The following is a 12,816-nucleotide window of genomic DNA, read 5'->3' as shown; positions in this document are numbered from 1 at the left end:
CGTATTTCCTTTGCCATGGTATGAGCTTTTATTTTGAAGGCTCAGGGGATGTCATACTGTTGCTCACGTCGTCAGTCAGTCCATGTTTGTGCTGGCTGACAGGTACGTTGGTGTGGGAGCAACTAAGTTTTGTAATAACATTTCAGTGGTTAAAATATTGCTTTATATTAACCTAATGGGACCCCTTTTGTTACTTATTTATGTTTCTTTAATAATATGTCGTGTAGTGTGGTTTTGGGGGTGTTTTTGACTGTGGGAGAGCAAGCTAACTAATTAGCTATCAGCCACGTTTTTCTCTCTTATTGGGGCTGGGGTGTGCGTGAGCGTGCATTGTGCTGAATGTGCCTTGTTCTTGTATAGGCCCGTTGCTGTTGAGGAGCTCACGTGCATGTCCTCATTGTTTATTCCACCACACTGCAGGTATATTGTTTTACATTGAATGATTTATTTCTTTTATTCCGTTTCTTGTGCTTCAGTTATGTGTATTTAAGTTAATGGAATTACATTATTGTTATGTATTGTATTTATTTCATGTCATTTCAAGACCTTTGTTATTTACTTTACTTTCTTTACATTTTGAGTCCATGTTTGTGCTGGCTGACAGGCCTGTTACTGTTGAGGAGCTCACGTGCATGTCCTCATTGTTTATTCCACCACACTGCAGATTCCACCATACTGCAGGAATAAACTCCTGTTCCAAAGCCATCTCTGTGTCCCTTCATCGTGAACCAGAACACAACGCAGTATAGCCGGGACCTGCGGATACACTGGCAGCCCGGCTACATGGGTACATGGGTATTTAAAAAACACAACTTTGAACATTGCGTCTTGAACGTATTCCAAAACTAAAACCAGATTTTCTAAATGGATAAAATAATGCGCTTGTGGTGCTATATTTTGTACACAAAGTAAAATATAGTCTCATTAACTTCCGACTTTTTAATATAGACCAGCTCATTGTAACGCTTTTTGACACTTCCGGTTTGTCGCCCTCTAGCGGCAGCTTGGAAACATTGGGTATTTCTTGTGTATAATTAACAAACAATTCAATTAAGATTAAGACAATGTTATTTAGCTTACATTAGAAAAACACCCAGACAAGCTTCTTTCAGAATTTCTTTATTTGAGGTCCACCATTTTGTACATAACAGGACAGCATGGGATCAATCAACACTATATAGACATTTTTCACAGGAGACAAATGAGGAGAGCTCATCTCTTCAAGTAGAATCGCCTAAGGAGAAACAGAAACAAAATAATATCCTCAAGTGCGAGCTGACTGTATGCATATTACACCTTATAGCTTGTCCATGCCGAGTTCCTCCGGTGTGGAGATGCCCAGCTCTGACAGCGTGGGCTTCAGCTCCTGGATCAGGTAGGGGTAAATGTCTTTGTGAGGGCCCGCTTTGTCCTGCAACACAACAACGTAATGTAGCATTTCCTTTATGATCAACACAACACCTACCTGGCAACACATCCTGTTGGCTGAGCGGTTTCCATTTGAGGGAAACTTTTATGTCCTCGTCAAATGCGTAAAGTTCATCTCAAAAAGTAGAATATCAGGGGGACGTTATCAGGTATTTCAGAAGGTGAAAAACTGCATTGTCAAACTTGGAAAAAAACATTTTCAAGCTGTGTTTTTAAACGTTGAATATGGTTAAGTATGGCTTACAAGTCATTTTAAAAATGTGTATTAACTCATTCAATACCAAAGTTTTATGTCTTTTATGTTTTTTTGCACGTGATGACGCAACTCCCCACTTATGCATTTGGCTTCAGAGCAATTTTAAGCCATAAAAACAATCAACAGGTGGCAAGAAGTGCATTTGATCAGAGCTCGGCAGAGATCATGTGGACGGAAGAAACACACACGACAGGAAGGAGGAAGCGAGAGAGCGTGGAGGAGTGTAGCGTGCAGAAGGTTATGCATCGTGGGGGAAATTTTAAAATGCATGCACATGCACACACAGGTGCACGCATGCACACACATAGCTCACGTCCAAATGTGAAAACTGTAAATAGTTCATGGTGTTACATTTGTGAATAAATTGTTGTTTTGATGTAAAACAACCCCTTTTTTGTGGTATAGTTGTTTAGATATTTGAGCTGTCAAAAAAGCATGAAATATTTGCGTCACAGTGAAAGTTATCCTGTATCTTTTCACAAAAAGCTGTTTTTCGCCTTTTTTTAGTCAGGAACTGATATTTTCCTGAGCCTAACCTGTGTTCTACTGCTGATTACTAAAGAACGGAAAAAGGTAGAAACAAGCTTTTTCTTTCTGATGAAAGACGGGAGTCTAATCTTTCTTTTGAGAGAATATGTGTTTATATAGCCATAGAACACATAGAACACAGCCTTGAAAGACCGCTCAAAATTGTCTAAAATGGCTGCTACTGAAGGGGTTGTCTTTTGAAACATGCCTGGGATTGAATGAGTTAATGTTAATCATATATAAATGTAATATTATTTTACAACTTATGTAAAATTGGTATATTTTTCAAAAGCATCTGTATTTTTTTTCTTGAAAAAAGGGGAACCAATTAACATCGTACCACTGACCACCAATGTTACACATGCAACCTGCGGGCAAGCGATCGCCGTGCATACACATTCATTATTTGCACTTCCTTGCTATTCAAGTGGACCAACTTTGAAATTGTGAATACTTCCCAAGCTAAACACCCCACCAACAACTTCCCGAGACATCCGACATCCAGCGGGCGCACACACACATTCATGTGAACACAACTTCTAAGCGCCACACTCACTTTGACAGCCTCCAGGATGCGAATGGCACTCGCCAGGTCATTGAGTCTCCTACACGCCCTCAGAGCAGAGTCCAGGATCTTGGCCTCGGGTACAAGGTCGTAGCAAATCAGGGTGTTCATGCCTTTACATGTAGAAGTAAACAAGCACCAGGGACATTTCAAAATGGTGTGATGCCACAGGTGTGAATGGGAGTATGAGGAAGGGTTGTTGTCTAGAGGATATGTGCCCAGTCTACGGTGTACCCCACATCTCACCCAAAGTCAGCTGGGATAGGCTCCAGCTGACTCGTGTACGGTGGCCGACGGGGGCAAACGCGCCGCAACATCCAAAGGCAGAAATGATCCACCACAAAACCCCATGAAACCAACGCCACATGGAAAATGCTACAAATTAAAAACGGCGACATCACATAAAGGCTGCAAGATGAAGAAACGCAAACGCAAAATGCTACCATCACACACAAAGCCCAAAAACAATCTGCTGCAAGTTCACGAAACAAAACAAAGATTGCTAGGCTACCAGGGGCGGCAGAGTTACCATATTAAGTGTTTAACAAAGATATAAAGAAAAAAAAAAAGACCCATTCCACCAACTTTTTTGGGACATCCCTCAGGTCCCGTCCCCCTGCTGCAGCATTTCTCTCCTGCAGTTATTTTTGTGTGTGTTGTTTTGCATTTGCAGCATTTGTTGTTGACCTTGCAGCATTTACACGACTGCAGCATTTTTAATTTGCAGCAGTTTTTGGTGGTTGATCATTTCTGTCTTTGAACCATTTGGACTTTGCCGCGTGTTTGCCCCTGCCGGCCACCATATCCGTGACTCTAATGAGGACAAGTGTTATAGAAAAGGGTAGATTATAATAATAACTAACAATAATAATAACCTTTCCGCAGCTCCCAAGCGTCGATGTCAGGCTTGTTGAAGTAGGTGACCCAGCGGGCATCAAACTCCTCGTCCGTCTCCACTTTGCCATGGGAATAACATCTGGAAGCTAACGGGGCTGGAAAACATTTGATTGATTGATTGATTGTTTTTTTTTTCCTATCATGTTGTGGCAAGATTTAGAAACAGCTCTCAGCATGATGCTTTGCAGTTCCAGTTTTTAACTAATATTTACAAAAACACTAATATACATCAGAAAACAGATCTAGCCGCTAAAATTAAACATGGAACACTTTAAATGTCAGGTATTTCAATATAACGTATGAATATTTACAGTACGTTTCAGCTGGGCTGCGTATTATCTACGGCTCGTGACGCTCTCCAACAACACAAGGAGGGTCAACGCAAGGTCGTGACAAATTTAATCCTCTTTTCGCGCTTTTTCTTAATTTTTACACAGAACGCACGGCGAGCATAAAGTTATTATATTAATTTTAAACGTTAAAAAACTGTGACTATTAGACAAATACGTCAATGTCACCCTCAGCTAGCGTTCACATGCAGGCAGGTAGTAGGAAGCTAAGCTAACCAGCTAGCTCGCCCTATGTGCTATTTCCATTCATTTGTTCACAGTCAACGCTACGTTTTTGCCCAGCGGGTGTAAAGGCAGCACTCCTACCTGCGTGGACGGGTCGGGACAGCGCCAGCGTCCGGGCTCCTGTAGCCGAGAACCGCAACACAGCGCGGATCATAGTGAGACGATAGGAAGCTGTTAACTGCTAGCGTGGACGTTAAAGGACTGGTCGAACAAACACGAAGTGAAGGCGATGCCACGTCACGTGATCGACGGAAATAGACGAAGCGGAGAAGCCGCGTTGTGCTAGGTTCATTTCTTCGCAAAAATATCTATGGAGATTAGACCTTAACAGTGAATGTTTATCATTAAACAAACTAGTTTCTAAAGGTTTAACCTAAATAACGTTATTATTATCATGAATTGTTTTTATGCCTCTATTTCCCTTTATGTAATTCTTGTCTTTTATCACTAGGGGGAGCCCTTGGTTTGTAAAAATGATGTCAAATAGTGTTTTGGAAATAGTGTCTGCAATGTTTTCTGTTCTTATTTTAACCTCAATTGGAATACAGTCCGGATTTAATTTATTTATGTTTATTTATGAGCATATACGTATGCAATAAAGAGCCACAAAATGGATGTGCAGCGGATTATCTGATTCATATGTGTGATGTGTGTGTGTGTGTTAGGGTTTTTAGTGACGTACTACACTAATCCTCCCTAAGCTCAATGCCACCACACTAGACGCCCATTAGTGTAATGCCCTCCTGCTGCTGCTGCACATTCCTCCCCTTCCTTTCTTTCTTTTCAATCCTCCAGGATCGCAACTCTTGAAATATTTGAAGAATATGACTTTAAAATGCACGGTCCTGATGATTAAAAGTTAAACTCCTTCACCTTTGACCTCCCTGTCGGGTAAATTAATGCAGTTTCTTCAATTAAAAAAGAGGAGCACATAAATGTCATGAAATGGAAGTCTTAATTAACTTAATCGGATTGTAATTTCATTTCTGGCATGAACTGGGTTCACGTTAGCGTGGAGGAGGATGAGGAAATGAGCTGTCTGAGTTTTTCAAATGTTCTGCGTCACCTCCAAAGACTTTTTTTGTGCGAAAATGATTTATTATTCGACCCATAATATGGCCATACAGTATATGACTGAAAGCATTGTTCGTTTTTACCTCCTGAAATTTTGAGAAAATAATCTAAAATAACTTAATTTATCACAACATTTTCTACCACATTTCTGAAATCCATCTGTGTGAACGCAAATAGGTCAACTACAGTCAGTTGTGGTAAATGACTTTTTCCTGTGTCTACACCACTACACCACCAGTTTCTAAATAAACACAATTATTTCCATTCAGATTTAATTACACAAACCTAAACTAAAATACTATTGAAATATGACGTTAAATTAAATATACTATGCAAATGCATCAATTATCCACTAAAACAAAAAATAGAATAAAATAAAAGAAAGCATCCATTCATTTTTTTTAACCACCTATCCAAAAGACAACTATGTGAAACACTACGATACCAAATGACCAGATTAAATTCAATGATATGAAAGTAAATTCAAAAGGACTAAGCAGCTATGTGAACCATTACACGAGCAATGGCTAAATTAAATCAAAATGAAATATTAAAAAAAATGGCAGCTACTGTGTCAGCTATGGTAACCACTACAGTATTCAATCAAATTCATTGTTTAAACGTGGAATTTTTCTTCTAAACAACAAACATATTCAAATAAAATAATCCCAATTCACTGCATAATGTTTTTCATAGATTAAACACATTTTATAAGTGTATAAAATAAAACAAAACAAAAATGAAATGTTAAAAAGCATTTGCATCGACTGTATGTACTGTATCACCTATGGCAACCACTACAGTAATAAATCAACCTAAGCTACATTAAATGATATCAAATTCAATTAAATACATTCAACCAACCTAAAATACATCTAAAATGTTTAATTCAGTTATTTAAATGCATCATTATTCTCCTAAATTAGATATTGATAGGCTAACACAATTCAGTTGACTCATTCGAAATGACTCCATGTTTCTCCTAAATTAGAGATTGACAGCTAACATGAAACATTTTATAACTGTACAAAAGTCAAATCAATTACTAGAGAAGCACTCTCCAAGTGCAGACCGCCGCCAAGCGCCATAGTTTCCCCTCATATTGTGATTCACACCAAAATAATAATGCAACATGTTTTGGATCAGCCTTTGATATTCTGTAGAGCCTGTTGGAAACTTGTCCTGTATTTTTTTCCCCAAGTGCTCTGTGCGTTTTTTGTAGAGTTACAGTATATGCACAAATGCCTAAAATGTTCCTCTCACGCAATGTGAAAGAATACTTAGACGTTACGTAGCTACGTAGTGTTCATTAGGACACACAGTTCATGTATTAGCATTCGCTATCAAACATTACAGATATGCAAAAAATGAAAATGATTATGCAAAACGTGTAGAAAACACCCATTTCTGTAGTGGAGTTCAGGATGTGAAGCAAAGCCAGCAAACAATACACTTTTTTCCCTACATAACTAGCCGCTACAAGTGAAAGGCTAACTTTTGTTACAGATATAGGCATCTTACCGCTGAGTTAGCTTATCCGTAATCACAATAATAAAGATGAAAGTTGCATCGCCGTGCGTAGCTTGAAACGCCGCAGGGGAGCAAGAGCGAATCAGGAGGGGCTCTTAATGTCAGCTGACGGTTGTCATGTGACATCTGGAAAGTTGACGTTACGCGATCGACCCAAACTACCTTGGTGATCTACCGGTAGCTCGCCATCGACGTGATGGGTGCCCCTTCCTTAAATAACGAGGAAGCTTGTTTCGACAGTTCTGAAGGTTTTATTGGCATTTTCCAGGGTAAAATGTGTTGCGTTGTTTGGTCACAGTCTGGAAAGGACATGACAGACAAAAAAAAAGAAAAAAAAAAGAGTGGCACTATTGTGGAGAGGGGGAGGGGAAAGAGGCTGAGTGACCTACTGTGCACACGTACTGTATTTAGCATGCGGCTGCCATGTTGATAAATTACTGATGACATGCATGACTTCTGAGATGTGAGGAGGCGGGGAAAAATATCTTTTCTCATCAATAAAATGTCAGATTGAAGCTAATATTTCTCTCATCCAGGCTAACTCGCATTTGCTATGAAATGCACAAGAATTTGGATTTGGAAGAGTCACTTTGAGCTCCCTGAGGACAAGAAGTTTATGTACAATCTCTGGCATGTCCTTGATTGGAGACCGTGGTGATTCTATTTATGTTACATTTCAAAAAAGACAAGAATGGGGACTCTAAACGTGTCTATGTACACAACTATCATTTCATAACAAAACACACAACAACAATGACGACGAGGGGTGACGTGATGATGATATGTGCAGACTCCTACACAATAAAAGCATGGTTTTGCGGGCGCCTGCGAGCCAACAAAACAAGCGCAAGGGCACGGGTACACTGGGTTGTGTGTTTCTCTGTTGCATTTGTGTGTGTGTGTGCGTGTGTGTGTGTGTGTGTGTGTACGTTGTGTTTTTTTTGGAGGTGGACTGGGGCCAATGGTGTGAGGGAGGGGGAGGGGCGAAAGCACTTTTTGCTGCAGTTTAGCCACTGCCCAACATCTTTGTAGCGCGCTGGTTGGCCTCGTCGATCCTAGTCTTGTTGGAGTCCGCCTGGGGAGGGAACAGATCCCATCTTAGAGGACTTCTTTTGTGTCGTGGCAGACAGAAATCCGCTCAGAATATTAACAACTGCTCTAAACCAGCCGAAATGCTCCATTTCCGTTTTGAAAATCATCTGTTCCAGGGTCAAACTGTGGCCATCGTATCATCTTTGTTAACTGTGCAAAGAAACTTTCATAAGAATGCATTCAAACGTCAAACCAGGGCTGTCCAACAGCAGAGGAACCTGTCATACAGTATACACAATAGAGGATCTCAGACTGGCGTTTTGGCAGTAGCAGGTCCTCAAAAACAGCGCAACACTCCTCATATAAAAATATCTATGACTAGTGTTTTTGTAGCAGGACCTTTTAAAAACAGCAGAGCTCTCCTGCCATATGGAGAGGATCTTTGACGACTGTTTTTGCAGTCGGTCCTTAAAAACAGCCGAATGCGTCTGTCATACGGAGGATCTTTGACTAGCCTTTTTTGCAGAATTTCTTTAAAAACAGCAAAGCACTCCTGTCATATATAGAAGGTCTTTGACTACTGTTTTTGTAGTAGGTCCTTAAAAACAGCAGAGTGCCTCTGAAGTTTAGAGGATCTTTGAGTAGCCGTTTTGAAGCAGGTCTTTAGGAACAGCAGAGCACTCCTGTCATAAACAGAGCATCTCTGGTATCTTAATTTTACACGTGTATGACTGTAAAGAAGGTAAAATGTTATTTTATTTACGTTTGATAATGGTCAATGTTTGACCCTGGAACGGACTATTTCTATTCCCATGATTTGCGATGGAAAAACAGATCGTGTTTGCCATCCAAGCCTCTTTTGTGCTTTGCAAGACTTCCCCGTGGAAGTCCGCGCGTGTGATGCAGTCAGGTCGTTCACCTTCTCCATGATCCGATCGATCTGGCGGTTCTGGGTGTCGATCTCCTGGCCCATGTCCAGGGCCATGTGGCGCAGGTTGCCGATGATGCCGCCCACCTGCTCCAGGTTCTCGTCCATCTCGTTCTCACGAGCGTCGTTTGTTACCCTGGAGCGCGCACGCACGCACGCACGCACGCACGCACGCACGCACGCACGCACGCACGCACGCACAAATTAGGAGTAGTTTTTAGTTTCAAAATACTGAAAATATTCCACAACTGAAAGCACACGCAAGTCTTACCGTTGAAAATGAAGATAGTAAAATTCACGTTGTCACATTTTAAAAGTAATAACAATGATGTCACAGTGGATAAAATAGTTGTTATATTACAAAAAAGAGTGAAACATGAAATTAATCATCTTCAAATCTCCCAAGTTTTGTGAGTTTCTTAGAAATAACATTTACATTTATGTTAAAAAAAAAACAACTCAAAAACATTATTAAAAATGTACAGACTTGGAGATGCATGCTTTTTAATGGTATTAATAATAATATTAAAGTTGTTGGAGGTAAAAAGTAATTATCATCATTAAAAGGTGATGACGCAACTCTCCACTAAGTTGTTGCTGCTAAGGGGGGCCCAACCACTTATTAGCTTTAGGGGGCAATCACTTTTCCACACAGGGACATGCAGCTTTGGATTGGTTTTCTCCCTTCATAATAAAACGTTTCATTTAAAAAGTGCATAAAGTGTTGAGTTGTGTTTACATTTCTTTGATGATCATTTCAGTGTGACAAACGTACAAACAAATAAGCAATCAGGAAGGGGGCAAACACTTTCACACCCCTGTAAGTGGCTTTAATGTGAGTAGTGTTTAACAATAACATGTTAACAACACACACACACACACACACACACACACACACACACACACACGCTTACCTGCGGATGAAGCCCCCGCTGATGGCCATCTGCTCGCGCTCGTCCACCACTCGAGCGCCCGGCTGGCTGTTCACCACTCCATCCTGGTTGCCACCCCAGGCCTGGCCCCCGCCCTTAATCCTACCATACACACATGCACTTGTCAGTTGTGTGTTACATTGTGTGTGTGTGTAGTATAAGAAAGTACATGCTTGCACAGGAGGCATGCGTGTCCACGTATGTACAGGACCGTTATGCAGCCGTCCAAAACCAGCGTAAGACGTTAGCAGCACTGCCTAACTAACAAAAGCAGCAACACACTTGCACACACGTGTTTACATTTACAACCCGGGCGGGAATAATTGATCCGAACGTGCAGATCAATTTGCAAGAGAGACACCAAAGATCACAAAAAATGGGACACACAGACAGAAGATGCACACATGTAAGACGAGGGGAGGGTGGGAGAAAAAACAAGCTGTGTCTATAAAAAGAGAAGCCACATTGTTAGAGTCAGAAAAGAAGAAAATAATAAGACAGTGTGTGAGTGGTGATTAGAATGGGCCCTTCATTTCATGTGGATGCACGCACGCGCACACACACACACACACACACACACACACATCATTGTGTGGAGAAGCTGGTGAGCTGATTTTGGTTGAATAAAATGTAAAAGAGCGCTCACAGGATGCTCCGCACAAGCAACGACGCTCTGCTCGTGCGATGCTATTCGAGCCAGGGGCTGCTGGATGAAGAAGGCCTTGAAGCACATGACAGAAACGTACGCTTACGTAAGGCTGGGTGCTTCATGGCAGCATATAGAACACACAGGGGGGCACACAGGCACAGTAGCAGTAGCTTTAAAAAACCCAATTAAGTCGATTTTAATCACTAAAAACGCCAACAATGTTGCAATAGTTAGTGAAACTTGAGAACTTCGAGTGCCCCAATGACGTCATTGACACTGGTTGGACACTTCATTAGGTACGCCTGCACTAACTAACGGCATCCAAAACGGCTGCACCCTAACTTCAACCTCATTTTCAGGGGCACCCACTGAAACATATTCAATATTTATAACTGTGGACGCCACTGATCACACTGCAACTCTGTCAAACATTTGCACCCTCTCGTGTAGGCCCCCAAATAATACCAACTGGGACTGTCAATCCATTCAAATGTTTAATCGCATTTTTTCGGATTTAACTCCTTGAAAGGCAAACGATTCAGTACACAACTACATCGACAACTACATCAAATTGTACGTGAAGGGATATCACTTTTGCAAATACGGGACATTATTGGATTCAAACATAATATACAGTTAGAAATCCCCCAGTTTTTGAATGCTGGATGCGAGCGGCCATTTGTCCCCCTTTGTGTGGCGGTCCTTTGAACGCACCTCCTCCCGTTCTCACGCGCGGCACAGACAGATACGGTGGACACTTTATTCATCTCCAAGAGATGGACTACTATACTGTATTTTTACCAGTTTTCTTTCACCTCGTACTCTGTGGGAAAGCATAAAAGGTAAGATTGGATGACCTTATTAAGCGCTAATGTGCGTATTTGTGGTGCACAACCTCTCTGGAAAACAAGTCCAGGCTGGTACTGGTGGATGGTGGCTCTGTATTCATTTGGTGCTTTTAATTTGATGTTCCTGTCTTAGTTTTACACGATGCAAAATAAATAAGATCATTTGGAATGCCATAACGAACGTATGTTTTACTGATGTGTTGATGACTAGCGAGTGCACTGCTAATGCTAGCACTGCTAGCGTTGAATTGACAGCAGCCCCCACATAGCTGTCCTCGGCTGCGAAGCACATTATCACCCACTACAGGACTCCAGCGGAACACATCGCCCAGCAGGTCATGATTGTTTTTGTGAACGTAAATGGTATAGGATATTGTTAAGCCAGCTTTTTTCCCCCGTTTGTATAAACAATGCTGGATAAATAGACGAAGCGGCGGCCCAAAAAATTATTTAAAAAATGTACAAATAATTCCATTATCTTTAATGACATTGTCTTTATATTATACAAAAAAAGAAGTAAAATTCCAAATTAAAACACATGAAATAAATTGTTCGCTTATCTCCAAGATTTGAGTTGTTTTTTCTTGCATAAAAAAATGTAATTAAATTATTATTATTTTTTTAATGGATAATGAGGGAAAAAAAAACTCACAAAAGTATAAATTTAGAGATTTGTAGATACATGCTTTCAGTGGATGGTGAGAATAATATGATTCAAGTCACTGAAAAGAACAAAACTAGCATACAGTATATTGCTGCAGGCATAAAACATTTGACTTGTATTTAAAAGTATTCAAATTGTTATGAACACGCTCGCAAATAATCATAAACCTGACTAATTATTTATATTGCAAAAAATACTACAAATTCAAATGACTCTCCAAGATTTGTGAAAGTTTTTTTTCTTACATTCAAAAAATATTAGATTTAAATGTTTTTTTTTTAAATTGGATAATGAGAAAGAAAATGCTTATAAATGTACACATTTAAATGTACACATTTGGAGAGACGTGCGTGTGAGCAGCTGAATATGTCACCCAAAGGGGAAAACCAGCATATATTGCTGTTTTTGTAGTTAAAAGTAAAGTGTTCCCTCGCACCATCGAGGTTCACACCTTTTTAACTGTCGTCGTCATTGCGAGCAAACTAGCTAACTGTGAGAGCTGCTTGCCAACCGCCCAAAAACAATAGAAGAGGAAGAAGCTAACCGTGTGAAGCTAATCTCTGAACGCTGTATGTTTGCAAGTTTGTTTCCCCCCACAAAACCCACAATGTCAACGATACGTTCTCCGCCCAAAAGGCAGAGGAGGATGCTAACCATCGCACAAAACGTTGGACTTGTGGACATGCTGAAGGAGGGTAGAAGTTGCGGCTTTTGGGGCGCCAGAAGGGAATAAACGAATGTTCGGTTTGAGGAGGAGGAAAATATGACGGCAAGAGCAACATGTTTTAACAAGGATACAAAAATGCGACAGTACAGCGGAACGGCGCCGGAACAAAGAGGCGCGGTCACAGGAGTGAAACACACGTGGGTCATTTCATCATTTCTTGTGTCCAACCTCGTAGGTTGGTCG

At 40.7% G+C, this 12,816-nt stretch overlaps 2 protein-coding genes across 4 annotated transcripts in view; both read right to left on the bottom strand.

Moving 5' to 3' along the window:
* Positions 1 to 1,105: 1,105 nt before the first annotated feature.
* Positions 1,106 to 4,498, bottom strand: LOC129178436 (cytochrome c oxidase subunit 5A, mitochondrial-like). 2 transcript variants are annotated; one of them, XM_054770686.1, is made up of 5 exons: positions 4,331 to 4,498; positions 3,641 to 3,769; positions 2,769 to 2,890; positions 1,297 to 1,411; positions 1,106 to 1,234 (listed from the first exon to the last, which is right to left on the bottom strand). In XM_054770686.1, the coding sequence occupies exons 1-4, from the start codon at positions 4,401 to 4,403 to the stop codon at positions 1,298 to 1,300; spliced, it is 438 nt and encodes a 145-aa protein (XP_054626661.1). In that variant the 5' UTR covers positions 4,404 to 4,498; the 3' UTR covers positions 1,106 to 1,234; position 1,297. The 2 variants fall into 2 exon arrangements, with proteins under 2 accessions (XP_054626661.1, XP_054626662.1); XM_054770687.1 differs by having other exon boundaries at positions 3,653 to 3,769.
* A 2,583-nt stretch (positions 4,499 to 7,081) lies between these two features.
* LOC129178432 (synaptosomal-associated protein 25-A-like) overlaps positions 7,082 to 12,816 on the bottom strand; it is a 36,860-nt gene continuing 31,125 nt past the window's right edge. For both annotated transcript variants that reach the window (XM_054770682.1, XM_054770680.1), the window contains exons 6-8: positions 9,728 to 9,847; positions 8,805 to 8,949; positions 7,082 to 7,928 (exon numbers count right to left, since the gene is read on the bottom strand). In XM_054770682.1, the coding sequence (XP_054626657.1) occupies positions 7,860 to 7,928; positions 8,805 to 8,949; positions 9,728 to 9,847 (334 nt within the window). In that variant the 3' untranslated portion in view covers positions 7,082 to 7,859. The remainder of the gene's footprint in view (positions 7,929 to 8,804; positions 8,950 to 9,727; positions 9,848 to 12,816) is intronic.

This window comes from Dunckerocampus dactyliophorus, chromosome 3 (genome assembly GCF_027744805.1).
Source record: "Dunckerocampus dactyliophorus isolate RoL2022-P2 chromosome 3, RoL_Ddac_1.1, whole genome shotgun sequence".
Lineage (NCBI taxonomy): Eukaryota > Metazoa > Chordata > Actinopteri > Syngnathiformes > Syngnathidae > Dunckerocampus > Dunckerocampus dactyliophorus.
Note: the sequence above shows the minus strand (reverse complement) of the source record. Positions and strands in the feature narration are given on the sequence as shown.

Coding starts and splice junctions, on each gene's coding strand:
- LOC129178436 (XM_054770686.1), bottom strand. CDS start 4,403: ATGATCCGCGCTGTGTTGCGGTTCTCGGCTACAGGAGCCCGGACGCTG. Junction 3,770..4,330: donor GTCCCGACCCGTCCACGCAG/GTAGGAGTGCTG, acceptor AATGTTTTCCAG/CCCCGTTAGCTTCCAGATGT. Junction 2,891..3,640: donor GCGGAAAGGTTATTATTATT/GTTAGTTATTAT, acceptor CTACATGTAAAG/GCATGAACACCCTGATTTGC.